The sequence below is a fragment of the Thermomyces dupontii genome (assembly GCF_041956625.1).
Source record: "Thermomyces dupontii strain NRRL 2155 unplaced genomic scaffold VTN31scaffold_10, whole genome shotgun sequence".
Lineage (NCBI taxonomy): Eukaryota > Fungi > Ascomycota > Eurotiomycetes > Eurotiales > Trichocomaceae > Thermomyces > Thermomyces dupontii.
The window spans coordinates 214,597-240,837 of record NW_027192316.1 but is presented as its reverse complement, the minus strand read 5'-3'; the positions used below and the strand labels follow the sequence as shown (position 1 = coordinate 240,837).

Sequence of the window (26,241 nt, the reverse complement as noted above, 5' to 3'; positions counted from 1 at the left end):
GGCCACACCAGTTTACTCGATGTCGGTAGCAGAGATGATTCTCATCAGTTGGTCAGGAAATCAAGCGGATTCTCTCATTCAGAATACTCGTACTTAATTCTTAAGTTAACTACTCTATACACCGAGAATGAGAACCCGTAGTAAGAACTCGAAATCAACGCACTCTAATTCGCAAAACAAATGCAACAACGCCATAGAAATACGAACATGATGCAGAGGAATAACCAAGGCAATCAGGAAAACAAATCAACCCCAGCCCGATCCCGATCTCCTTGCGGACATTAAAAGATCATCATATGCAGTGCAAGGAAACAAACAGGCAGAACATAACTACACGAAAAGAGCATGAGCACACAATGCAGGCCTGCAGCCACCAAGTTACTAAGGCAAACGTCACTTTGCGATGCAGTCTTGTAAAAACCGGCAGATGCGCGCCCATCGCCCAGTCTGCCCATTCCCGCACTGAAACCTCGGCACTCAAGCTCATTCCTATCAATTCTATCCGCGCCTGATATGAAATTGACAGAAACGAAATAAAAAGAAAAAAAAAGTCATGGTCACATCGAGCTCATCATGATAGGGGGGCTCTCGAGACTGCCTCCTCAACCGGAGCACTCGTGAAATCCGGTCGAAACGCCGACGCCCAGGACGAGAACGTGGGTAGTCGGCAGGCCGCTCCGTCATGAAAACAAAAACAAAAAAAAAGGGGGTATCAAGGAACTGGCCGGCCACTTCCACGACAAACACCGTTGCACAGAAACACGCTTACTGCGAGGCGCACTGCACCCGTTCACCGTGGGGCGGCACATGGTCCTCGTCGTCTTCGTCGTAGCTGTTGCCAGCGTGCTGTGCACGAGCATGCTGGTTCGGGTCGACATCCTCCAGCTCAAAGTCCTCGACCATGCAGTCCTGCGGCGGCAGCGGTTGCTGCGGGCGAGGTGGCAGGACCTGCTCCAGAAGATGGACATTCCGCATCTCGTGGCTTTTCGGGAACTTAACGTCGAACTGGATGTAGAGGTCGCCGAACTGATGGTGGCGGTACGACGGCATTCCCTGTCCCTTGATCACCTTGATGGCACCTGGAAAAGGAGTCTGATTAGAACACATTCCAAGAGACAACAGGAAGAGATGGGCCACACTTACCAGGCGTGATCGTCTCGCCAGGAGCGATGTTGACCGACAGCCATCGGTCATCCAGATGCTCGATGCTTATCGTGCCGCCGGCCAAGGCCGTGAGAAGGTCAATCTCGGCATGGTAGAAGAGATCATCATCCTTGCGCTGGAATCGCTCGTGCGGCTTCTGCTCGATCTCGAACACCACGTCGCCGGGGAGGACGCCGGGAAGCTGGTCACCCTCGCCACGGAACTCGATCTTGTGGCCGTTCTTCACGCCGCGGTCAACGTGGACGTGCAGGACCTTGCGCTCCACAGTCGTTTTCTTGCCATTGCATCGCTTGCAGCGATCCTTGTCCCGGATCATCTCTCCCTCGCCCTGGCAGTCAGGGCAGACGGTCTGGAAACGCTGAATCATGGGACCCATCTGGCGCATCATCGTCTTCATACCGGAACCGCCGCAGCCGGGGCATTGGCGCACTGCACCCTCCTTTCCACCACGACCGTTACATCCCGGGCAGATGACCGACTTCTGCAGAGCCAACTTGGAAACCTTGCCTCGGTAGATGTCCTCCAAGCTGACCTTGTGCACATGGTGGATTGTCCGGGCCTTCTTGGGGCCCTGGTCCCGCATGCCACCGAACATGCCGCCGAAGGGACCGCCGCCGCCGCCGAAGAATTGCGCGAACAGGTCCTCTGCGCTCATTCCAGCGGCCGCGGCACCACCACCTTCCAGACCCTCCTCACCATATTGGTCGTAAATTTGTCGCTTTTGGGGATCGGACAGAATCTCATAGGCACGGGAGAGCTCCTTGAATTTCTCGGCAGCGTCCGGGTTATCCTTGTTCTTGTCTTTAACGGCATTGTTAGTAGCTGCGATGCACGTCCTGGACGTGGTGAGGGTTAACCTACCTGGATGGTACTTGAGAGCACCTTTCTTATATGCGGTTTTTAATTGGGACTCCGAGGCAGAGGGAGGGACCTAAAAGACCGTCAGCACCGATTCATCACCAGAAAAAAACATGATCATGTACATACCCCCAGAATGTCGTAAAGTTTTGTGTCCTTGACCATTGTGGTTTAGTCTTTGGGAAGGAAAAACGCGATGAGAAACGGAGTCGCAGACCCGATGTTCGCGACAAAAACTAGTTCTATTTCAGGCCGAGGAAGACACGAAGTCCACACAAACTGAAGGCTAGGTGTGCGATTTCACTCTGAAGCGGGATTTTTTGTCAAGAATCCAGGGAGAATGCGACTCGGAAGAGGAGGAAGATGCTGTCTCCAAGTACCAAGAGATCTTGAACTTTTTTCTGAACCCGGAAAAAAAAATAAAAAATAGTTAAAGCCGCAGATGAGAGCTGTGGAACAAGAGGGAAGAAGCAGAGCTTTGTACTCCGTAATGGAATCCGTAATACCGTTTCAGGTACCAAGCAGCTGGGCTGCGGTGTTTTTCTGACGAAGATTGGTGGCGAAGAGAAGAAAATACGCCAAGCTTCCGTCCTGTGACAAACCACAACGGGGAAAAAGTTACGGAGCACCCGCGATGGAGAGAAAGGCGCGTCGGGGATCTTAAAGGAAGGGCGGGAAAGAAGGAGAACCGTCTGGAAGAACAAAAACCATGCGAGATCTTGCAACTAGAAAATTCAACCAATTTACTGTCAGGCTCCCTTTGGGCCCTGTGAATACGGAATTCCTCCCGTACCGTACTCACACTGTGGATGGCCTTGATGACCGAACAATACAGCCTGAGAGCGCTTCTGGCTCGTTCCATGGAGTCCCGGGAGATTCGATCAGATTCGTCGCCTTTCGAAATCTTCCCCCCGTGCGTTTCCATGGAGCTTAGTCAGCTCCCACCGCCCATCGGGCCAGAGCCAGAGGATTCCATGACCATGGCCTCGCGGTGAGTCAATGCGGCATTCCATCTCGTGATGCCTGATTGCCGACATTGATAGTAGTTGATCCCTCGGAATGATCCAAGAGCGTTCTGGGAGTGTTTTAACGACTGTGATGGGGGAAAACGGAATAAGCCAAACTCCAAAGTCCAAGCCTCAAAGGAGAGCCACCAGCCACAGTGTGGCGGGGGTTGCTTATCTCGAATTCTCGATCAGGAAGCCGGCGATAAGCGATAACTAGAGAAAGCCGATGACTTCCGGTGGCTGTCCGTTGCCGCGCAGGCCCCCTTGCCACCGTGCATCGACCCGATGAACAGGCCAGAGTCCTGGGACATACAAAGCAGCTGACTGGTAAATGACGATCTGAGCTGCCAGGGCGTGGATCGAGTACGGTACACATATCTGATATCATACAACAGGGGAGCTCACCGGTTTTGATTCCGCTGTTCCGACCTCTCCAACCCTTGATCATGCAGCAATTCAAATGCTTTACACTACTTGGCGTATCAGTATCCAATCTCCAGACTCCCAAGGCTATCAACGGGGAATTCTCCGAATCTCATCGCATAACTTCGGGAGCTGAAACACTGCTCTTGAGTTCGTGAAATCTAGTTATAACCGAAGTACATAGCCATCGGCCATCCCACCCATCCATTTCCCATTTCGAATCAACATTGTGATAAAAATTTCACTGCCTCTCATCAACATCACCACCATGGAGTCTGATCCCGGGTTCATTGCCGCCTTGGAAGAAGCCCGGAAAGGAGCCGCCGAGGGCGGCATGCCCATTGGCGCATGCCTAGTATCGAAAGACGGCAAGATTCTAGGTCGGGGACATAACATGCGCCATCAAAAGGGCAGCCCGACTTTACATGTGAGTTCACCTCTTTCCTCCAGTTACACACCGAGAATAGCGTAGCTAAGCAAGTATCTATCTAGGCCGAGATCGCCGCGCTGGAAAACTCGGGCCGTCTTCCAGCTTCGGCATACGCAGGCGCCACCATGTACACGACGCTATCCCCCTGTGATATGTGCACGGGTGCATGTGTCCTGTACAAAGTCAAGCGGGTGGTCATTGGGGAGAATGTCAATTTCGTTGGGGGCGAGCAGTATCTCCAGAACCGCGGGATTGAGGTGGTGGTGCTACAGAATCAGGAGTGTATTGAGCTGATGAGGAAGTTTATTCAGGAAAAGCCAGCGTTGTGGTATGTCTGCCCAGACGCTCATCGCCCTATTCTGGATTGATCTGTTAACTGTTTCGTAGGAATGAGGACATTGCTGTCTAATCATCCCAGAAGACTTCTGGAAAAATGAAGGCCAGGGAGTGTGTCCGGGCATAAACTACGCCAAATCAATGGGCGAGTCCACGGGCACGGGTCCATTAGTTCATGGGTTTCTGCCGATATCACTTGCGACTTGGTGTGCCTTTGCTGCCATGAAAGTTTGAAACCTATTATGGACTCATGGTGAGCTTCTGGCAACCGCAACTACCAAGTTCTCAATGAACGGGTTGTCGAAGGCACCGGGCTCTTCAACATCAGCTATTTACATCGACACAAAGTTATGGGAATGATGAAGAGGGACAAAGGATAAGTGTATAAACGAGTTGCTCTCTGGGGTATTGTACACTCATGTAGCAATCATCTCGAAAGCCTACTGAGTCAACCGATGAATCTCCTCAAAGAAGAATTTGAGATTATCTGGATCCACAAACGGCGTAACACCTATTCATTCGAGTCAGCAGGAACATTGAACGGCAACAGACTTTGTCGTACCATGACCCAGGTTCGCAATCCAGCCCTTCTTATCGCTCCAGAAACCCTTCACCATGGCCTCGACTGTTTTGGTAATAGTAGCCCGGTCACCATACAAGACCCCCGGGTCGGCATTGCCTTGCAAAGTCACACGGCCTCGCGCGATCTTCTTTGCCTCGGCCGGGTCGTGCAGCCAATCCAACCCAACCACATTGTACCCACTGTCGCAGAGCTCCTCCAGGGCAAACCACGCCCCTTTGGCAAACACCGTCATCGGCACGGGCTCCAATCCCAGTTCCCGCAGCCGCTGGGGCAGATTCGCCGAGATATGCCGCAGATACGGCAGAGAAAAATCGGCAAAGGTCGCCGGAGACAACTCGCCCGCCCACGAATCGAACACCTGCACCAGCTGCGCACCGGCCGCGACCTGCAAGGCCAAAAACTCGACGCAAATGTCTGCAATCTTCTGTAGCAGAGCCTTGGTCGCGTCTGGATATTTATAGATCCATGTCTTGGACTGGACAAAGAGCTTGGACCCGCCCCCTTCCACCATGTAGCAGAACAGAGTCCACGGCGCACCGCAGAATCCAATCAGTGGAACCCGACCCGCGAGTTTTGTCCTGGTCAGGGTGATGGCCTTGGCGACGTAATCCAGTTCTTCCTTGACGTCGACCTGCTTCTGCATGATCTTCTCGTACTGGCCGTCTTTGGGAGACTTCAATGGCTCCGGGAAAGACGGGCCTTTTTTGTCGATCATTTCCACCGTCATGCCCATGGCCTGAGGAATGACCAAAATGTCGGAGAAGATAATGGCGGCGTCGATGAGGCCCGCATACCGCTCGACGGGCTGCAGGGTCAATGTCGACGCAATCTCTGGTGAGCGGCAACACTCAAAAAAGTCACGGTCTCCTTTGGCATCGTGATATTCCGGAAGATACCGGCCGGCTGAGAAAAACATAAATCAACTAAATGCTTAATTCGAGAGAGAAACAGCTGCGAGGCATGATATCATACCTTGTCTCATCACCCATATCGGTGGGCGATCAACGGGTTCACCTGCACAGAAAAGTTAGACATTGACACATCCAAATCTCGAAAACAACAACCTCGTGCCGCCCGGAGCAGGCGGTCGTTCTTTAAGGGTTCAAATTGCATGATGACGGGGAATGGTTGTGAAAAACGAATGCGAATATCGAATCTTGCGATGACATCGGATGCGGAATGGAACGGACAAGGCGGGGTTAGATTAGGGCTTTGCCCTAATCTAATCAATCAATTCTGATCCGAATCATCAGAAGGCATCTCTACAATTGTACATACTCCGTACAAGCCGACCAGGATTCATTGATGCTAACTTGAGCCGTTCAGTTTTTCTTTCGTAGGTTTTCTAAACCGTATAGGGTCTCCATGAGCGCTTTCTGTTCTTTTTCCGACAATTGACCAGAGGGTACGATTTCGGCAGTTCCCTGGGCAGCGATCATTTGACCAATCTGGGACCCCTTTTGAGACGGCCTGAAGGCCAAGCTGTCATTTTGTAGCTCGACCTCGAACACTTCTACGAATGACTGTGTGTCTCCACGTGCGTGTTGGCTGGGTTCTGTTGACCGAGGCTCGTTCACGCCGTCAATGGAAACCCATAATAGGCCATCCTTCTCCGCAGAAGAAACGTCAAGAACGTTTCCCGACAAATGAGCCGACGGCTGGATAACAAATTCGCTGTTGGCTTTCAAAATCAAAGCCCAGAGTTCAGAATAACTGCCACGATTAGGACATGGACTTCATATACGAAGATGCGGAAACTTACCCTTCCAGGGCGAAAACGATGGCCGCATGCGAATCTTGAACGCCCGCTATTTCCCATATGCCCCGAACAGCAACTTCCTTCGTATCTTGAGTTATCGGAACCTTTTGCAGGAGTTGACCAGATTTCCAGTCCCAGATCAGCAGAAAGTTGTCTCCACCTCCGGACACCAGAAGCCTGGGAAGCGACTTCGGCACACACAGACAGCTAACGAACGAAGTATGTCCAAGGCAGTACGTCTCAATGATATGTGTTTGTGGCGGTCCGCGCGACACGCGGATGTGCTCGTCGCGGTCTGCCGTGAGAATCCATTCGCGGTACCCGGTAGGTGAAGCATTGGATGGTAGACGGGCAGTCGCCATGGCTGTAAGCATAGACACGTGCCCCAGTAGCATGTCGTACTGATACTGCTTTTCAGCTGGAGGGTCAAGATTGGAGCCCTTTTGGCGGAGCTGTTGTTGCAAGGCGTTCAGATTGCGCTTTGAATGGACCGTGGTAGAAGTCGCCGCTAGGCGAAGTGGTCCGGTTGTCATGGCAGGTTGACTGCGAACGGAGTCGTCCGTGGGAATCAGCGGCAGAGCAAAGACGTCGCCGAACTTGTCGCCGCAGTATATTGTCTGGCCGTCGACGGACATGGAGAGCGCGCATGGACGCTTCGGCATGGCCCTGTCGCGTGTAAGCATGGCTTGCAGGATCGTCCGGGAGATCCACGCTACCTTTGACTCAACTGCGTCAAAGTTCCATTGGCACCCAATTCAAAAACCCGAACGCATTTGTCTTCGGCCGTCACCGCAATCGCATGCGACCCGTCAGATGTGGTAACCAACAGAGGAATTGTCGACCACGAACTGCTCAAGCTGGCGCGGTTCTGTCCATTGTGGGCAGATCCAGTAGCATCGCTGTCGGTCGATGGCGACAGCTTTCGCTTCTTTTCGGGGGGCTCCTTGCCGTCATCGTTACCTGCTACGGCTGCCGAATCAGTTCTATCGGAGATACCATCGGACGGCCAGGTAGAAAGCAGATCGCCATTTTCAGCGGAAAAGCAGTATATCCTGGCGCCGGCGGCCGCAACTATCAAGTCCGATCTACCTGATGTTGAGCGCCACACGTACTGAATGCATTGTAACGGGTACTGTGCGACCGCCATCTGGAAATTGTCGCGACGACTTCACATTTTTTCTATCAGACTCGCATACGAACTCGCCATGTCAGAAGCGATGCATTTCTTCGCGGAGGTCAAATCGGGCAATCTGATTGGTTGAGACTAACCCCAGTTCGGGTTAGTTAGGCGAGCCACAGAATTTCCTAAATCGCACACGTCCAAATTGATTCCTCTCCTCCAACCGTCAATCTCTTCTGAGAATTCCATTGTCGATTTTTGATTTTTCACACTTGCCCTTAAATATCCTATCTTCAATTCCAATAAGAAGACATGGGGGGCAGGTCCGAGTCCAAGGCCGCTTACTTTGAGAAGCTCAAGGGCCTCCTTGAGGAATACAAGACCGTCTTCATCGTCTCGGTTGACAATGTCAGCTCTCAGCAGCTGCACGAGATCCGGATGAGCCTCCGGGGCGAGGCGGTGGTCCTCATGGGCAAGAACACCATGGTACGCATTGCGCGCTTAGGGATATTTGGGGTGCGGAATCGCTAACCCTGGGAATATAGATCCGCCGCGCTATTAAGGGCTTCCTCGCCGAGCATCCCGAGTACGAACGCCTTCTGCCTCACGTCAAGGGTTAGTCGACAAATACCGCGAACTTTGGAACCGGAAATACCGGGTAGGGAACTGACCATGGCGGTTTTGTAGGCAACGTTGGGTTCGTCTTCACCAATGGAGACCTGAAGGAAGTCCGCACCAAGATCCTGTCCAACCGAGTTGCTGCCCCGGCTCGTCCTGGTGCCATTGCGCCAGTCGACGTGCACGTCCCGGCCGGCAACACCGGTATGGAACCTGGCAAGACGTCGTTCTTCCAGGCCCTCGGTATCCCCACCAAGATCTCTCGTGGTACCATTGAAATCACGCAGGATCTGAAGCTGGTCGAGGCGGGTGCCAAGGTCGGTCCCTCGGAGGCGACGCTGCTCAACATGTTGAACATCTCGCCTTTCACCTACGGTATGAGTATCACTCAGGTGTACGATGATGGGCAGACCTTCAGCGCCGATGTCCTGGACATTGATGATGAGCAGCTGCTCAAGTCGCTGAGCGGTGCCATCAACACCATCGCCTCGATCTCCCTGGCGGTCAACTACCCGACGTTGCCGTCGGTGATGCACTCGATCGTCAACTCCTACAAGAAGGTCCTTGCTGTGGCCATCCAGACCGAGTACAGCTGGCCTGAGATCGAGGAGCTCAAGGACCGCATTGCCAACCCGGAGGCTTATGCGGCCGCTGCTGCGCCGGCGGCGGAAGCCGCTCCGGCGGGTGGTGCCGCGGAAGCGGCCAAGAAGGAGGAGGAGGAAGAGTCTGAGAGCAGCGAAGGAGGTGAGTGCCAGCAACCCGTCCCAGCCGTCATTTCCACCTCGCCAGCTAACACTACATAGGATTCGGTGGTCTGTTCGACTGAGCGTAGAGCACGGTCGGCGGCATTCCTGTTACGGGCTATGACTACGACATGTACTAGAACGAAACATGCTAGTGATAGAAAAAAAAAGAATCGAATCCACCTCTTCTTCCAAACTCTTATCGCTTCCCTGCTGCTCATCGCCACAGGTCCGATATTACTCTCGCATTCCCGCAAACTTACGGTCATAGGTAAGTTTCTCCATTTCACTTCTTTCCCTCCTGCCTCTTTCACCCTTCTTGCGGATGATTACTACTTTTTAACCCCAAGTCTCTGCCTCTCATAGCCTGGGGGTTAGGGATGATGAAGATGAACAAATGCAACAACACTCTAATTTTTTTATGACGCAACACACTACTACTATCACTATATCTCCGTTTCGTGTCTTCATGAACTTGGGGTTTGGAGACAGGTGCTAATGAGTTCATGATGCCAATTAGGTTTTTCTTTGACGCCTAAACCTGGTGGTCCTCCTGCGTGGTAATGATGCTGTTGGTGGGAAAACTGTGGCATCATGTAGCCCATGTACGTATACCCATAGTGACAGAACGGAATGGGAACCTATGGAAATGGATGAAACAAACCTGTTTCGACCTTTGGAGGGGGCTTCCTTATGTGCTGTGTATGTCTGTCTATCGTCGTAGTGTACTCCGTAGTGCCTTTGTTACTTAACCATCATTAGTTAGGTATCTACCTCACCACAAAGCGAGATATCGTCAAAAACCACAACCCATTCGTCGAGGTCGTCGGAGCCCAGGCTGAAGACGACCACAATGACGAACGATGCAGTCAGTGATCGTCGCCTGTTGGCCTCGAACGAGGTCCGCAACGTCTCCGATGACGAAACAGGGTTTGCCTGCCCGCGGGATTAGGTCCTCTGTTCTAGTGGCCTTGTACTCATGAGGCACATGATGTAGCTGTTGGACCAATTCCCAAGTGATGTACGGAGTACTCCGTAGGTCTTCATACATGGGGTATTGTGAACCTCTGCCGGTGTTTGAAATCATCCACCTCGATAGAGCCTATTATTATCTGCCATTGTGACAGCACGGGAATCCCAAAAGGAAAACCTTATCCTCTTTATTACAACCGGACAATTGCCTATCTAAATATCTACAAATCATACCTAAAGAATCATCTTACTTCCGGAGCCATGCAAACAGAACAAGTCACAAGACCAGGTGAGTCTCGTATTTACCGCCCCGAATCATCACCACGACCGAATCGACCCCCGAACCCGCCAAGGTCCCGCCGGAAGAACTTGCCCAAGTTCTTCAAGTTCTCGTTCAGGTTCGCAGCGGTCGAAGACGTCGACGACGTCGTCGTGGTGGCGGTGGTGTCGGAGGGACCGCTTGCTTCGGCAGCGGCGAGCGATGGCCCAGACGCAGCGGTCGTGGAGGGGGTAGCGGCGCCGGATGACGAACCCGTGCCGTTGGAGGTGGTGTTTTGGGTGGTGGCAGTAGGTGTGGCGGAGGAAGTTGCTGCACTGGAGGAGGAAGCCGTGGTCGCGTTGGCCGCGGAGAAAATCGCCGAGCCAAGCAGGGACGCATCGAAGCGCGATGTGCCACCGCCGCCGAGGGACGCGGCGGCCGTCGTGCTAAGCGAGCTAAGGCCCTGGGCCATCGAGGAAGAGGCATGGCCCCCGGCGGTGCTGCCACTGCTACTGCCACCAGTGGCGGAGGACCCCTGCGAGGGCTGCAGGAAGGCCATGACCGGATTACTCTGCTGCAGGCTCGACGCGTAACGGTCCGAAGCGCGATGCAGGTGGAACAACTCGACAAGCGGCGCCTGCTCGTGCTTCAGCCGGAGACCCTTGAGCTCGAGGATGCGCCGGAAGTTGGCCTCGCTGCGGTCGGCGATGTGGATAAGGTACGCCTGCACCAGGGCTTCCGGCGGTGACGGGCGCACCTGAATCGTCTTCAGCACCGTATCGATCTTGCCGAAGCTCGCGTTGACGCGCTTCACGTAGCTGGCCGGCGCCGGCGCCGGCAGCACTGAGGTTAGTCCGCTCTTGAGCGTGTACGAGTCGAGGAGCATTTGCTCCGCGCCGGTCTCCGAGATCGGGCAACACAGGTAGATGTTGCTGAGAAAGGTATTGGAGACGAATTCGACAAGGTGGTCTGCGAATGCTCGGGCGTATTGCTGCTTGTGCAGCAAAGAGACGATCTCCTCGGACTTTGCTTTGATTCTGAAAAGCAACTCGGTCGCGTATGAGCTTTGGTCTCCGACATTTTCCAGTTTGTTCCACGGCGAGTTGCGCATCTCTCGCCAGCAGGGCTCGAGCTCCACTTCGACCTTGCGCACCAGCCCACGGACGGCGGCGCTTGCGATCCCCATGAAGGAGTCCGCCTGGCTCTGCAGATCAACGCTGGCCTTGTGGTTTTCATCGATACGACTCTTGATCTTCTCCTCGAGTTGATTGCACGTCGTGTAGCAGTAATCCGCCGTGTTGAGGATGAGAATCAAGTCCTCCACAGAGAGAACTTTGGCAGACGCATTTGGCCCAGTGGACAGGTAATTGAGAAGTACTTGCTGTGCATACTGGTCCAGATACTTTGCAAACACTTTTGAGAGCTCCGCTAAGCTGCCCGAAGTCGAAAGCTTCGAGCATTGAGCGAGCGAGTGTCGGTAATAAGTGAACAGCTCCGTAGATGACGAGATCACGAGCTGCGCATGAAACTCTTCGTCTTCTGGCTTGAGAGGTTGCTGCCGATATTTCGGAATCAAGCTGGCTAGGTGCTTGGCCTGCGCATCCACCCATACGCCAAGATACGGTTCGAAGGCTTCCGAGATCGCCTGCGTAAACACAGGCGCCTCGTTTGTAGAAGAAGTGAACGTGTCCGTAGAGGCGCGCGACTGGGTGGAGAAGCGCCGGTCAAGCGAATGCTCAAAATCCAGAGTCTCCTGCAGACACGAGAGCAGGAGATTAACATCGATGGTCTGGCCGCCTCGCACTGTTCGCGCCAATATCCCTTTGAAGTCGTCTCGCGTATTCTCACAGAATACATTGGCCAAAACCTCAGCCACCCGCCAGGAGGCGGGAAAGATGCTGGCATGCTCCTCGTCATGAGTTTTCATCATCCTGCGGAACCACGAGTACCGCCGGGAGATGTTGTCCAGCGAGCCCGCTTCATCGCTCCCGCGGAAGACCTGCCGGTACTCCCGTAGTTGCGTGTTGCAGTACCATGTGATGATCCGCGACCGGGCATGGTCGCCGAGGGCATCCACGACTAGACATGCCTCCGCAAGGACCCCACGTCGCTGCATCACCTCGCCTTTGGCGAACGTGATCTCGAAATCCTCGCATACCTGTTCGAGTAGCTCCCGCTGGATTTCAGCGACGTTCCGGCTCAGCGTCGCAATCTGGTCGATTGACCGATAGGACTTGAAATGGGCCATGAGTTGGATGACGGCCTGCAGCAGCTGCGCGCAATCGCGGTATTGGCGGGTTTTGGCCTGGGAGCACAGCTGCTCATACGCAGTCGTCAACATTTGAAGCCGCTTCAGGGCCGTCATCGAAAGCGTCAGGTTTCGCTTCGCATTGTCTAGCTGCTTGATATCGGCAGTCATTTCCGTGATGGCGCGTTCAGTCTGGGCGGCGCGCTCGCGCACATCGTCTATCTTTTTGAAGAGCTCTGACAGGTCCGCCTTGGCGGCCTGTATCCGCTGCACGCTCTCGGCATTGGAGGTAACCTGCTCCTCGACTAGCTGGGCGATGTCGCTATCCAGCTGATTCTGATAGCTCCGGAGAGCTTCGGAGGTTTGCGCGACGGACGAGAGGGTAGAGGGGTGGGAAAAGATGGCATTCAGATGCTCGATCGGATCATAGTCGACTAGGTCCGAAGCAGTCAGATTGACTCAAGCTGCCGCAACGTCGCCCCAAGAGCTGGCTCACCTGCATCCAAGGGATCTGGACTGGATGCGCCGTTGGAGGTCATATGGATGGCGGTCGTCATTCACACCAACACCATACCGCGAGTCATGCGAGCGGGAAAGTTGGACTCGCGCGACAGCAATTTGAGTACTATTTGGACACGGATGCAGCTCCAGCCTCCATCAATGTTGATAATGGTTCTCCGAACTGTTTGATGAGCTGAAGCAACGAGGCATGTTACGCTTCGTAAATCCGTCTTGGCGAAGGCGTCCGGTCACTTCAGATAACCAGGAGTAACTAGTATGCCAACAAAGTTAGGTCCATAACCTAAGTTACTTTGGCGTGATTTCCTAACTGGGAAGGCGCGGCGGAGCGCTCTTGCCCTGAACGATCAAGCAGGCCTCTATTTAACTCTGACGAGCCTCCTGAGAGCTGTAAACTTGATACTCCTTACCATGTGTTCAAGGACATCAATGGCGTGCAGGCATAGGAACCTGAACTCTTGAGAATTCATCAAACTACTTACTTTGTTACTACTTTGTATAGTACGGAGTACCAACCTGGCATGAAGAAGACAACTTACTCTGCGCGATAACTTATTCCAGAGGCTGGACGATGGGTAATGCTGCTTCCCTCAATGTGAAGAAGCAGGCGTTGAAAGAGACTAGTACGGAACGGCTGGCCTACGAGTACGACCGAGAGGCACGAGACAAGACCGGGCCAGGATCTCGGACGTGGACTCCATGCTTCGTACAATAGCCAAGTATATCCTATCCATGTATTGCTTAACAATCAGTACTTAATGCCGTATTTTGACACTTCAAAATGCTAAACCTGCAATGTTTCAGAGGCTCCGTCCACTCCACCAGAAAAGGACGGCGATCACATAAACATCGAAGGTACAGATCTACACGAAATTGGGCCAAAGGGGAAAGAATCCTTCAGGATATCACGGCTCTGCGAGAGATCGTGAAGAGGGGAGAGCCGGGGGCGGCAAGGCGGATGTGCTTGAGATTTGGAGGCCCCCAGACTCAGCCGGTAAAGAGCAAGCCGGAGGGGGGGCGCTGTTGAAAAAAAGAGAGACCCGGGAGCGAGCTAGCTCAAGATCCGAGAGTGTCCAGCGCGAGGAAGCAGATACATTATAGGGTTTGTTACTGGCGAGCAAAGCTCAAGCTGAGAAAGGTTGGAGAGAGAAAGGTTTGACGTTTGGAAGCAGCAAACAAAAACTCAGTTTTAAGAGCAGACTTTTGTGACCATGTTTTTTGTTTTTGCCCGGTGAAGAGAAGGAGGAAAACCAAAAAAAAAAAAAAAAAAAAAAAAAAAAAAAAAAAAAAACCCTAAAAGGGGGCGCATCCAGCTCTACAGTATACTAAGCTGCCTGTCGAGTCCCATGGATCCTAGACCCTTAAGCAGCAACCGGCGGATGATTTACATAGTCCACCCGCATCGTCGAAGCGGGCGGAAAATCACGGAGCTAGATCCCACGGAATCAACGGAACTTTCATGAACGCCACGTGATACTTAGTTTATCACGTGACCCACGATCGCTTACTTTCCTGTGACGTGTCTTCTGCATCTGTTCTCTTCTCCTTTCTTTTCCCTCCCCATGCAGTTCCTCTCATGTACCAGTAGATCACGTACGAGTATATGTAAATCGTAAGCAGCACCTCTACGAGTAGTTCCGTTACAGACTAGCTGAGGCAAGCCTACCGGACGTCAAGAAATCTGGGGCAGGAAGTCAGAATGGCCCAACTGCAGGGACGAATCAACTTTGGGGCAGCGCAAAAATAGTCTCTTCTTAGACTCGACAACCTATTTTCTCCTCATGATTAGAACCATGAGTAGGCAGTTCCATCCTACGATCATGAATTGCGGATTCTTCGGTTAGTTAGTCACATCGAGGTACTTAAAAAACCTCTTCCGTGAGAACGTCTTGTCCAATACCTACCTACTTACCTCCAAGGCGAACCAAACACGTGCTTTTAGCCACGAGTGGTTTTCGGAATAACATCGATCTTCCGGGTTTGAACCATGGATTTCGAAAAAATAAACCTGGACCGTGAAACGTTGCCGCGGCTGTTGGCCGAGGAACAACGGAAACGAGAGGCAGCGGAAGAGCGAGCTGAAAGATATGAAACGGCAAATGCGCCATCATCTCTGAAGCGCTATTTCGGGCTCGTTAATAACCTCTTGCCCACTCTGTCTGTCGAAAACGACCCCTCGAAGGACACATCCGGGCGGACCAAGCGGCTCTGGCAAATGGTATCCATGGGAGCTTTGCCATTGAAATGACTTCGAGGATGAACGTGATCGGATTTGCAACTTGTTTGTGGACACGTTTCCAACAAGCAGCTCTTTCCTTCACATGCCGAAATTGCTTACACCAAGGAACCGCTCTCACAGCGTTCTCAACGCAATGAGCAGGACGTCCGGCCTATGTGGAATGGGCTATTGAGACCGGTACAGCAAATTGTCGAGCGTACCTCCGACAGACGGGAAGTAGGGACGAGCTTGATTTCGAAAACACCGAGAACAGCTTGGACCAGAAAAACAATGTGAGTGCCCGAGGACGAACGCACGCACCCAAGGAAGAAGCCGTCCTCGGACCGCAGAAGCGCTCAACCGGCTCTCGATCGTTGGGCCATCCGTAAATTGGAGAACGGAAGTGAGGAAGTGATATTTCTGGGAGAGTACAAGGCGGCCCGCAAACTGCGCGCGGAAGTGATCACTCAAGTGCTGGCCCCGCCGCCGCCAGACCTGTTCTTTCGAGTCCTCTGGCGCAAAACATAGGGGAGGATCGACCTCCGAGGAAACAACCGAAAAAGACCGTGGCGCGGGTGCTCTGCCAGACCTTCGACTACATGATCAGAAGTGGCCTCCTGTATGGGTATGTTTCATCCGGCCATTTGTTGATCCTCCTCAAGATTGAGGAGTCGGCTGCTTGGAAGCTATTCTTCTCTATGCACCAGTGACTTCTGTCAGCGATTTCGAGGCTCAACCGTCTTCGATTGCAAAGCTGGCGACCTTAGCCATGCTAGCTCTGCAGTCGGGAAAGATGCCTGCTCAGTGGATCAGCGACGCAGAAGAGCCCCTAGACGAATGGCGAAATCTGCCTTCTGACTGGAGATATTCCGTCCGACGAGTCGCGGCAATTGCGAGAGCATGGAGGGGATACAAGTGAGGTGAGTGGTGAGCCGGATGATCCAGCCGATGCGGATTATGTTGTTCCGCCACCGTCGGTTCGACGACAATCTAAAAACAGAGTGGGTCGTCTCACACGGAGGGTGGCCAGTGTAGCCGGTCTCCTCGAAAGCGCAGCCCGCCTCAGGAAGACCTGGCGTAATGCCCGTAGGCATGTCTTCTCGGCCTCGTCCGCGGCCAGTCTCTGGACCCGGGATGTCCCAACACTGCGCGCCATCGCCGAGGCATGACCACGACGAAGCATCTGCTGACGCAGGAAGATCTTAATAGACTCACGCGAAAGCAGCTTTCCCGCAACCTCGATGAGGGCTGCATCTGCCTGGAACGATGGGGCATGTTCGGAGCCACCGGCGTCCTTTTCAAGATCATGTTGACCAAGTATGGCTACACGTTTGTGGCCAAAGGTGTGCAGTCGGTGGATGAGCCTCTGCTGGAGCATGAGTCTCGCGTCTACGCTCGGCTCGCTTCGCTTCAAGGAACGAGGATCCCGGTCTACCTGGGCATCATCACCCTGCAGCGGCCGTATCCCCTTGTCACTCTGGCTCGCGTGACGCAGATGATGCTCATGTCGTGGGCTGGGGAGAGACTCGGGGAGCAAAGAGCTGACCCGAAAACGTCGACATCTCAGCAGAGGGACGGAAAACGCTGCAGGCGCTCGCCTCGTCTGGCGTCATAGGTCAATATCCATAGCTTTTCTTCTGCTCGTGTTGGACTTGCGCACCATTTGCCCTATGAGTGGTATGTACGCGCGTGCGGGAGGCACGGCGATGCGCTCATCCAGACGTGAGTACGACCGTGGACGATTCCCTGGGCTCCAAGCTGGTACGTCAGTTGGCGGAAGCGATGAACGGGATGCTTTGCCTGTGATGGGATCGGCCACAAGGTTGCGAAGTGCTACTACGCCTTCCCAGAAAAGGCTCCGGACGATTTCGTCTTCAAGGAGGAGATGCGGAAGAAAGTCAAGGAGCGTTTGAGTTCGGACAAGGAACTCCAGCGAGAAGTCGAGGCTCTGAAGCGCCGTAAGCGACGAGAAAGAGGCGGAGATCGGCATTGACTAGCCGTCAATGAGGGTGGCGCTGGCACTACGGCTAGAGTTACTATCGCAATCTTCGCGGCCAGTAACTACCCGTTGAAGGATTCTGCGATCATGGACTCGGGCGCCACCATGCACATCTTCAACAATCGACGGCGGTTCATCAACTTCCGGGAAGCCTCGAAAGGAGACCACGTTATTGCGGGAGACGGCCGACTGCCTATCCGTGGATATGGTGAAGTGGACATCAAGGTCAAGAATCTGGCTGGGAAGGAAGAGACTATGAGGTTGCGTGATGTGGCGTACTGCCGGGAGATGCCGACCAATTTGGTTTCCCTCATCCGCTTGCTCGATAGCGGTATCCACTGGGACACTCGGCCCACAGAGTCAGGACAGACGGTCCTAAGGGCGAAATGTGGACGGGTCGTGGGAGTCTTGATCCGGGCATACAATCAATTTGTGTTAGAGAATGTGCCAGAGGATAGGAACTCAAATGGAATGGCAAAGTTGCTGGCGTACCACATACACAAGTACAACAGTTGGACCGAGAGACGACCCAGTCAGGCAGAGGCAAAGATATGGCACCTCCGTCTAGGTCACCCTGGTCCCGAACCGTTGGAGCAGCTTGTCAAAGGGGTGAATGGAGCGAAGATCAAGGGAATACCCACGACGAAGTGCGATGCATGTGCCCAAGCCAAGATGGAACGGCAACCCAGACGCGCGCCAAGAGATCTGTCAGGCTTCCTCCCTGGAGAAAAGATAGCTGCCGACTTCCATGATTTCCCGAAGGACAAGGAAGGATATTCGTACCTGTTCCTTCTCACCGACCGCGTTTCCAGAATGTCATGGGACTACTACTTGCAAGATCGAACATCGGCCTCGATCATCACAGTGCTCCAAGACGTCATCACACTCCTGGAGAGACAACACGGTGTCAAGGTTAAGATAATAGAATGTGACAATGAAATGGAGCTGAAGCGGAAGGCAGTGAAGCGCTTCCTGAACAGACTGGGAATCAGCAGTTATGAGCCCGGCTGAGCAAATTCCGAGAGCCGACTCAAGCACGAAAGAGTATACTTCGCAACGCAAAATGTCCGTGGAAACCGACGCCGACCTCCGACTTGATGACTCCAAGCACTGGAGAAGATGGAACGATGCCTTCATTTCCCAAGCGATCGATGCTGGGTTATGGAAGTTCATCAATCCCCGACAGTCCGAGACGAGTACGAGCAAATCATTCGTCCCACGAAGAAATCCAAGGGCATGTTCGAATGGATTCGGAATTGGGAACGGGTGATGACGAAGGCAAAGGATTGTGGCCTCGGGCGAGTGGCCGAAGCCTCGGACTGGTACCCTGAATTCGGCAGGGCGGCCAAGGCTTTGGGATACGGGTTCTGGTACGAGGCGCAGAGGAGCCGATTCGAAGACGCTATGGAAGACAATACGCTCGATTATAGGAAAGTCGCCAAGGCGTTCCGTTTCCTACTCAGGGAAGATGGGCCGACAGACAAACCGCGGCCGGTCGTGAAGGGCGCATTTCCGGCATTCGACGGAGTCGAGGCAACAGACGATGGGGTCGAGTGCGGAAGAGAAGACGAAGAAGAGGAAGCGTTCTTCGACGCCCCCACCCAAGCACAAGAAGCGACGAACGGGATGCTTTGCCGATCGCAATCTTGCTGACAATGGCAAGAAAAATTTTGCGAGCTACAACAAGTACGTGAGGTTACATACTGTATCGTTGCCATGTCGGGCAAGTTGCGGGTGCCGCGGGGCAGAGGAAAGCAAACTAAGCAAACTTTACCATAACAGGCAAGAAGAAGTACGATTTGTTGGAAGGACACCCAGCCCTAGCCACCAGAACGAGTACAGTACGAGGTCTCCATCAAAAGTTTTGTCACCCTTGGTCGTGTAATTTTGGCTTGTAATATACAAGAACACCTATCCATTTAGGGAAAGTACACAATATTCGTACTTGCTCCAGGTACCAGGTACCTTGACAACATAAATATTACTGCAAGTAGACATTTAGCAACGAATCAAGATCATCAGTAAACAAAACAGCAAGTTCACTACTAAGCATGAAGATTACTTTTCATGGTTTTTATAGGGTAACCTAACCCACAAGCAGTATAATCCGTGTCACGTACAGATCGTAGAAGTACCTGGTACGAATGCTTGGACTCAGTACCTTCCTTAATAGGCTAGCTACTTATAATTACATAATATAAATTACGTGCCAAGACATTGGCCGGAAGGGGGTGACAGAACTTTTGATGGAGACCTCGTAGTACAGTACGATATGCGCCTAATCCCCCAGCCTAAATTGGTGCACACGTGACTTCTTAAAATACTACTAGGCTAATCCAAATTAGACTAGCTAACAGTACAGTAACTACGAGTCCCTCGTACGTTACTCTGTAATATTAACCTGGGGAATCCGACTTGGGACCAGCCAATCAGCGGGACCCGTTGCTGCCTCAGGCTTCACTGCCTCAACCTGACCCGGCGGACGGGGACGCGGCTTGGCGGGTCCAGGGAACTAACTTCCAGCGTGTTCAGTTCACATGCTGCCCGCCAGCTCTGGGACGCCCTCCATTCCACCTCCCGGACGACACGAACCAGATCTCGATGAGACGCTCCGAATTGTGATTCTGCATATATTGTCCTTGGTCCGCTGGGAGGCTGTGCTGCGCCGTTTCGCGCAGCAACCGCGGTGCTGGGTCTTGTAGGTTGGAAGGGACCAAAAGGTTCAGTCATCATGCCGGCCAAGTCGCGTTTTACTCGGCTCGACGCATTTGCGAAGACGGTGGAGGATGCGCGGGTGCGGACAACGTCGGGCGGCGTGGTCACCCTGGTGTCACTGGTGATGATTCTGTGGTTGATCTGGGGAGAGTGGGCGGATTATCGACGGGTAGAGGTGCTGCCGGAGTTGATTGTGGATAAATCAAGAGGTACTATACCTACGTATTATTTTATCTTCGGTAGAGAGATTTTTTTATTTCTTTTTGCTGACGTAGGCTAGGGGAGAAAATGGAAATTCACATGAACATCACGTTCCCACGGTTGCCATGCGAATTGCTGACGCTGGACGTCATGGATGTATCGGGGGAGCAGCAGGTGGGTGTGGTGCATGGCGTGAACAAGGTGCGGCTGGGGCCGGCGTCGGAGGGTGGGAAGGTGCTGGATGTTGAGAAGTTGGAGCTGTACGTATCAACACATGTTCAAATTGAAGGGTCGGAGGTACTGATGATGAGCCCAGCAACTCCGCCACCGATGTCGCCGTTCATCTCGACCCCAACTACTGCGGGGAATGCGGCGGCGCACCGCCTCCGCCCGGCACCAAGAAACCCGGATGCTGCAACACGTGCGAAGAAGTGCGGCAGGCCTACGCCGAGCAACAATGGGCATTCGGCAAAGGAGAGAACATCGAGCAGTGCCAACGCGAGCGGTACGCGGAACGGCTAGACGCACAGCGACGGGAAGGCTGCCGCCTCGAGGGCGTGATCCGGGTGAACAAAGTTGTGGGCAACTTCCACATCGCTCCCGGCCGCAGCTACAGCTCGGGTTACATGCACATGCACGATCTCGAAACATACCTGGCCGATAACCTGGAGGAAACCGACAAGCACACGATGTCGCACATCATCCACCAGCTGCGCTTTGGCCCGCCGCTGCCGGACGAGATCTCCCGCCGATGGCACTGGACGGACCACCACCATACCAACCCGCTGGACGGCACGCAGCAATTCACCGACGAGCCGGCGTACAACTACGTCTACTTCATCAAGGTCGTGTCGACGTCGTACCTCCCACTCTCCGATATTCCCGCCCTCCCCAGCCCGGAGCAGTTGGATGAGGTTCCCCTGGGCCAGCACGGTGCCGGAAGCACCAGCATCGAAACGCACCAGTACTCCGTCACCTCGCACCAGCGACCCATCCGCAGTTCGCCGGACGCCTCGCGCGATGGGCGCGTCCACGCCCAGGGTGGCATCCCGGGTGTCTTCTTCAACTACGACATCTCCCCGATGAAGGTTATCAATCGCGAGACGCGACCAAAAAGTTTCACGGGGTTTCTGACGGGCGTCTGTGCCGTTATCGGCGGGACGCTGACAGTCGCGGCGGCTATTGATCGGTTCTTGTACGAGGGGCAGTTGAGGGTGAAGAAATTGCATGCGACTTGATCCTTGATCTTCTGGGAGTTTTCTTCGTTTTAGTGTCGGGATTTTGGTCTTTGCAGGTGTTGTGTTTTGGAAAAAAAATGTTATTCTCGATTCGACTAAACAAAACCCCCGCGATGCATGGATGCTCTAGACTCTAACAAACGTCATGTACTATATGGCCTCAAGACTCGAGTTCAAATGACAAAAGAAAAAAAAAAAAAAAAAAAAAAAGAACAAATGACCGGATATTGCGCCTTCATCCGTCTGTACGAACACCGACTCGATGCATGGACAGGGTACCAACCGAGATATGCAACAAATGAAACCCCAGGAGGATTAAATGATTGTAGAAAAACAAAAAGAAAACCGGTAGAGAAGGCCAACAAAAGGAACAAGGACTAGTTGATTTGATGTGGGTACTGATAGTAGTGCGGTGCCTGCTGCGCCGCTGGCGGTGTCGCGCGTCCGCCCCATCCCGGGGGCACGCCGGCCATCGTGGTCGGTCGGTACGCGTTGACGTTGCTGACCGTGTCCCAAGTGTAGCTCGCACTGGGCATGCTGTAGAAGGCGGACTGGGGCCGTGCGGCGACTCCGGGCTGCGAGTGCCCGTACCCTTCATACATGGCCGCTGCCTGCTGGTGATGCTGTCGCTGCGCGATTGCCTGCTGCACCATCTGATTGCTGACGCCCTCGCGGAAGTCGCGCTTCTCGCGCTCCCGCGCGTCAATCGCCGCGACGAGGCCGCCCGAGCCGACCGGTTGCTGCTTCGTGTTGCTGCTCGACAAGTTGAAGAACGACGACCCTGTCATCCGCGCTACGTGCTCTTGCTCCCGAGCCGACAGGTGGCTCGTGAGATCCTGGTGACTGAGCACGCTAGCCGCACCCCGCGAGTGCGGCCGCGGTGGCAAATCACGCGCGTATTGATGCGCCAGGTGGGCCCAATCGCCGGACTTGGGCCGCACCGTCGAGTTGGACGACGTGCGCTGGTGGTACGGGGGTGGGATCGCCATCTGCTGCGAGTTGCTCCTGCGGTGGACAAACTCCTCCGGAGAAACCGCTCGGCTCGCGGGGGATTCGGGCCGTCCCATAGCCAAGCCCGGCTGCCACAGCATGCTTCGCCGTTGCTCCTCGCGTGACGAGCCACGCCGATGCCGCTTCTCTTGCCGAACAGTCGATTGAGAATCTGACCGGTTGTGACTGATCCGGTTGATGTCCCCCAAACTGGGCCGCCGCGTCGTCGGATCATACGACATGGTCGGCCCAAAATCGATTTCCGGGATGTCCGGATTCTCCTTGGGGAGCTCGTCATGAGCCACATACCGAGTATCACCCAGAATCACCTCCCGTCCAGGAGGTGGTGCATCTCCCACCGTCTTGAGCACCCCCATCCTCGGGCGGGGAAGGGATGCCTCCGACCGTTCAGTCTCCACCGACGGACGGGAACTCGCGTAGTCCGGTGATTCCGGTTCGGGGTCCTTGGAGTAAACACTCTCGTCGTCCACCTGCTGTGTCGGCTTGGGCGGCGGCAGCGACGTGACCGGCGAGGGCCGACGATCAAGCGAAGGTTGCCGAAACATGATCCTCTCCAACGTCGCGTCGTCGATGGTTTGGCGCAAATACGCTATGCTGTTGTCGGATACGGTGGACGATGGTGGCTCCGATTCAGGGGTCGGCGCCGATGGCTGGGCAGGCGGTGCAGGTTGAGCTTCCTCTTCGGGCTGTTGGGGCGGCGCTGGCACCTGAAAGTCCTGCGACGGAACCGGTTTGCGTTTCGTCGCTTTGCTGGTATCAATGTGCAGATTAAGGCCCCCTTGGCTGTTCCGCTTGGGCGTGGGCGGGCCAACGCTCGGAATTGATGGTCGGCGCTCGTCGACGTCCGAGCGATACGGCGCATACCCGGCACTGCCCCCAGTTTGCGGCCGTTGTTGATCCGACGACGCCGGCTCTTCCTGCCGTTGCTGTTCGGATGCCGAACCCCCGCGACCCATGCGGCCAACCTCTTCCAGTTGCAAGAGGGTGCCCATCGACATCCGATGGTTCGCCATCCGCAACTCTGGCGAAGGCTGGGGCCTGATGGGTGGCGTGTCCCGGGGACTATGGGCGAATTCTGGAGGAGCGGCAACCGGCGTCGGGGGCGAGTTGGGTCGCAGGTCGTGTCCCACGGCGTCCGCATTGGCGGCCATCGATTGCCGGAACCCGCTGCCATAGCTACTCTCTCCACTCGATTCTCGAGTTGTGGGTCGCTCAGGTACAGCCTGAGGAGAAGATTGGGGTTCCATCGCGGCGTCTTCCATGGAGGAAAACTGAGGAGTGGAGGGTTGGTCGGTAGCGCGCCCTGGTCCTGCTGAAGCAGGCTCGGATGCCATGCGAGAATGGCTGCGACCAGGAGATGCGGTACTGGCGAGGGCGCTATTCTCAACCACCGTGTCGGCAGACTGGTTGAATGCCGTTGGAAGGCCCTGTCCGGGCTCCTGAAACCGGGTTCGAGCTTTTCTACCTTGCCTTGGCCGGTCACGACCACCAGAACTCGCCGGACTGTCTGGTGCCGCCATTCGGCTCGCGGTGGTTTCCTTCAGCTCCTTCCACCATGTCTTCTCGTCCCAGTCTCGAGCGCCGGGAGTGTGGATAAGGTTCGCCACATCGAGCACATCAAGATAGCCATACCGCTTCTGGCGGGGCAGCGCGAACATGAGGCTCTTGACATTGTTCGTATCCGCGATCAAACGGTTAGGCCGTCCGTACAGACCAAAGGTGTCGAAAACAGGGAACAAAAATCGCAGCATCATCTCGAAGCCAGACACCGCCGGATGGATTTCTGGCATGACAAAAACCATGCCTTCGGCGGTTGTCTCGGTTTGCCCGTGGGTTGTAATGTCACCCTCGATCTTGACCAGGGTCGATTGGTCAATCAGCTCCTTGGACTGCGGGTAGATGGCATAGGCGGCATATGCACTGGTGATGGTGGCGATCGGCTTGGCTTTTCGGGTCTTCTTGTTCTCGTAGAACTTGACGTTCCCAGTCAGGAGGGGCGTGGTCCGATCATAGGCAGAGCGCTTCTTCATTGACTTGCGCATTTTCTGGTACTGCTTTGGATCTGGTGGATTGACCACACACCAACAGCGGCGCCAAGGTGTGCCGGCACCGAATCGGACCCGAACCCAGTCCTCGTACTTGGATAGCGTGCGCTCCATGATGTCGCGGATGTTGTTGAGCGATTTGCCCTTGCCGGCGATGATGCAGCCGGTGTAGGCCTCTAGAAGCGAGGAATGTTCGTACAGAGCCAGACGAATCGCGGCGGCCCACTGAGTCATCGAATGGACCGAGTTGAAATGGAAGAGATAGCGATTCTTGGCCGCGGTGGACACGCTCAGTACGTTTTGGATTGGCGCGGCGTCGGGGCTTCGAGTCGGCAGCGAGTCGATCTATTGAAGTTAGATTTGAACCTGGATGATTCCGTCTCCATGGTTACGTACTATTTTGATCGAGGCATCGGAGAGGTTGATGAAGGTCGGTGTCACCTCACCGTCGTCACCGGCTGCGTCCAGTGCAGCGGCATCCCAGAGAGACAGGACCGTGCCGACGAGCTGAGCAAAGCATTCCATCCACTGTCGATCTGCGCATGGGCGCCCGTCTAGTTCCCCGTTAGCCAGGCGAGCTCCTTCACTCTGTCAGGGAAAGGCAGGCCGTACGTGTATCCAGGTCATTCAACTTCAGAAAGTACCCCTCCTGGTAGACCTTGTTGGCATGGGCATTCAGGTAGCTGAAGATGGGTTGCAACTCGGGCAACGTATCGTGCGCAATGTCGACGATGTGCGGTTGGTAGGTAAACACCATCGAGGCGGGCCGGGACATGTTCGTCCGCTCGATGCTCCGAATGGGAGTCTCCAGCATCCGCAGCTGCGAGTCGGCATCTTGCGGACTGGACGTCTCGCTGCCGGCGGCATTGGCATTGTCTTGGGACGGCTTCTCTGGGAACGGTTTCTGTTGGTGTCGGGAATCGGAGGAGAGGCCCCGGAGCGACTGGCTCCAGGACGAGATGAATGACAGGACTGATGCAAGGGGGGCAGCTGTCAGCGATCTGCTGCGAGATTCCGGGGTGTCTTGGAATGTGTTCCACGTACCACGCGGGCGGCCCATGGCTCGGAAGGCGACCTGGGATCACATCCAGGATCGCACGGCACTGGGGTCCCGGTCAAGCAGAGCACCGAGGGTTGGGTTGGGATGTGTCTCGGTGCGATTGGAGATGAAAGAAATGTCTTGAGATAAGTAACTAGTATGAAGATAACTAGTATTTAGTTTCAGTACTTCACCCCAGACAAGACAGTTCGGGACGCAGGCAAATACCGACTGGTCGGAATACTCGGGAACAAAAAAGGTCAGACCATGGAGCTCGAAAAAGGGGCAGCGGAACAGGGTTACAGAGCTGGAGAGGGAGGAGAGGGTTGACCGTGTCCGGCCACGAAAAAGAGAGATGACGTTGCCTTCGGGCCGGCCGCGCGGAGTATACCGATCACTACGAGTCCGTTAGGTTGATTAGACCCTAGGCCGTTGACCCTCACTACCCTCACTAAGTACGGAGTAGGTAAGGTAGGTTAACTAGATAGATTCTGAGATTTCTAGGCGTCAATCTCAACTAGTGACTTAGTTAAAATGCGGGCATTGGACAGGGGTTTGGAGCCTAAAACTCACCTAAAGTTAGTGCTGACACGTCCCTACGGATTCGGCTAGGCCTCTCTGAGTTAGGCTTGAGGTACGGGCAGGCCGGCAGGGTCCAGTCCTGCTTCCTTTCTTCTCTGAAGGGGAGATTATTACATTATTAAGTGAGTCCTTTCGGGACCACGTTTCCACCATC

General features: G+C 54.3%; 10 protein-coding genes across 10 annotated transcripts; 4 read left to right on the top strand and 6 right to left on the bottom strand.

Moving 5' to 3' along the window:
• Positions 1-765: 765 nt before the first annotated feature.
• Positions 766-2,187, bottom strand: VTN31DRAFT_1897 (uncharacterized protein; the record flags this gene model as incomplete). The annotated part of the gene is made up of 4 exons (XM_069402004.1): positions 766-1,079; positions 1,144-1,965; positions 2,026-2,095; positions 2,152-2,187. 4 exons carry the CDS (start codon positions 2,185-2,187, stop codon positions 766-768), a joined length of 1,242 nt encoding a protein of 413 aa, XP_069257526.1.
• Positions 2,188-3,720: 1,533 nt separating this feature from the next.
• On the top strand, positions 3,721-4,291 carry VTN31DRAFT_1896 (uncharacterized protein; the record flags this gene model as incomplete). The annotated part of the gene is made up of 3 exons (XM_069402003.1): positions 3,721-3,879; positions 3,945-4,210; positions 4,270-4,291. 3 exons carry the CDS (start codon positions 3,721-3,723, stop codon positions 4,289-4,291), a joined length of 447 nt encoding a protein of 148 aa, XP_069257525.1.
• Positions 4,292-4,658: 367 nt separating this feature from the next.
• On the bottom strand, positions 4,659-5,914 carry VTN31DRAFT_1895 (uncharacterized protein; the record flags this gene model as incomplete). Its single annotated transcript, XM_069402002.1, has 4 exons — positions 4,659-4,729; positions 4,781-5,704; positions 5,774-5,815; positions 5,866-5,914. 4 exons carry the CDS (start codon positions 5,912-5,914, stop codon positions 4,659-4,661), a joined length of 1,086 nt encoding a protein of 361 aa, XP_069257524.1.
• Positions 5,915-6,123: 209 nt separating this feature from the next.
• Positions 6,124-7,707, bottom strand: VTN31DRAFT_1894 (uncharacterized protein; the record flags this gene model as incomplete). Its single annotated transcript, XM_069402001.1, has 4 exons — positions 6,124-6,514; positions 6,564-7,226; positions 7,277-7,337; positions 7,410-7,707. 4 exons carry the CDS (start codon positions 7,705-7,707, stop codon positions 6,124-6,126), a joined length of 1,413 nt encoding a protein of 470 aa, XP_069257523.1.
• Positions 7,708-7,992: 285 nt separating this feature from the next.
• VTN31DRAFT_1893 (60S ribosomal protein uL10) lies at positions 7,993-9,124 on the top strand (the record flags this gene model as incomplete). The annotated part of the gene is made up of 4 exons (XM_069402000.1): positions 7,993-8,166; positions 8,226-8,295; positions 8,368-9,042; positions 9,102-9,124. The coding sequence occupies 4 exons, from the start codon at positions 7,993-7,995 to the stop codon at positions 9,122-9,124; spliced, it is 942 nt and encodes a 313-aa protein (XP_069257522.1).
• A 1,191-nt stretch (positions 9,125-10,315) lies between these two features.
• VTN31DRAFT_1892 (uncharacterized protein) lies at positions 10,316-13,059 on the bottom strand (the record flags this gene model as incomplete). The annotated part of the gene is made up of 2 exons (XM_069401999.1): positions 10,316-12,954; positions 13,017-13,059. The coding sequence occupies 2 exons, from the start codon at positions 13,057-13,059 to the stop codon at positions 10,316-10,318; spliced, it is 2,682 nt and encodes an 893-aa protein (XP_069257521.1).
• A 3,153-nt stretch (positions 13,060-16,212) lies between these two features.
• On the bottom strand, positions 16,213-17,247 carry VTN31DRAFT_1891 (uncharacterized protein; the record flags this gene model as incomplete). Its single annotated transcript, XM_069401998.1, has 2 exons — positions 16,213-16,860; positions 16,918-17,247. 2 exons carry the CDS (start codon positions 17,245-17,247, stop codon positions 16,213-16,215), a joined length of 978 nt encoding a protein of 325 aa, XP_069257520.1.
• A 1,170-nt stretch (positions 17,248-18,417) lies between these two features.
• VTN31DRAFT_1890 (uncharacterized protein) lies at positions 18,418-18,909 on the top strand (the record flags this gene model as incomplete). Its single annotated transcript, XM_069401997.1, has 1 exon — positions 18,418-18,909. One exon carries the CDS (start codon positions 18,418-18,420, stop codon positions 18,907-18,909), a length of 492 nt encoding a protein of 163 aa, XP_069257519.1.
• Positions 18,910-19,987: 1,078 nt separating this feature from the next.
• VTN31DRAFT_1889 (uncharacterized protein) lies at positions 19,988-21,410 on the top strand (the record flags this gene model as incomplete). The annotated part of the gene is made up of 3 exons (XM_069401995.1): positions 19,988-20,180; positions 20,252-20,432; positions 20,489-21,410. The coding sequence occupies 3 exons, from the start codon at positions 19,988-19,990 to the stop codon at positions 21,408-21,410; spliced, it is 1,296 nt and encodes a 431-aa protein (XP_069257518.1).
• A 377-nt stretch (positions 21,411-21,787) lies between these two features.
• Positions 21,788-25,526, bottom strand: VTN31DRAFT_1888 (uncharacterized protein; the record flags this gene model as incomplete). Its single annotated transcript, XM_069401994.1, has 4 exons — positions 21,788-24,811; positions 24,863-25,020; positions 25,079-25,438; positions 25,511-25,526. 4 exons carry the CDS (start codon positions 25,524-25,526, stop codon positions 21,788-21,790), a joined length of 3,558 nt encoding a protein of 1,185 aa, XP_069257517.1.
• Positions 25,527-26,241: the final 715 nt, after the last annotated feature.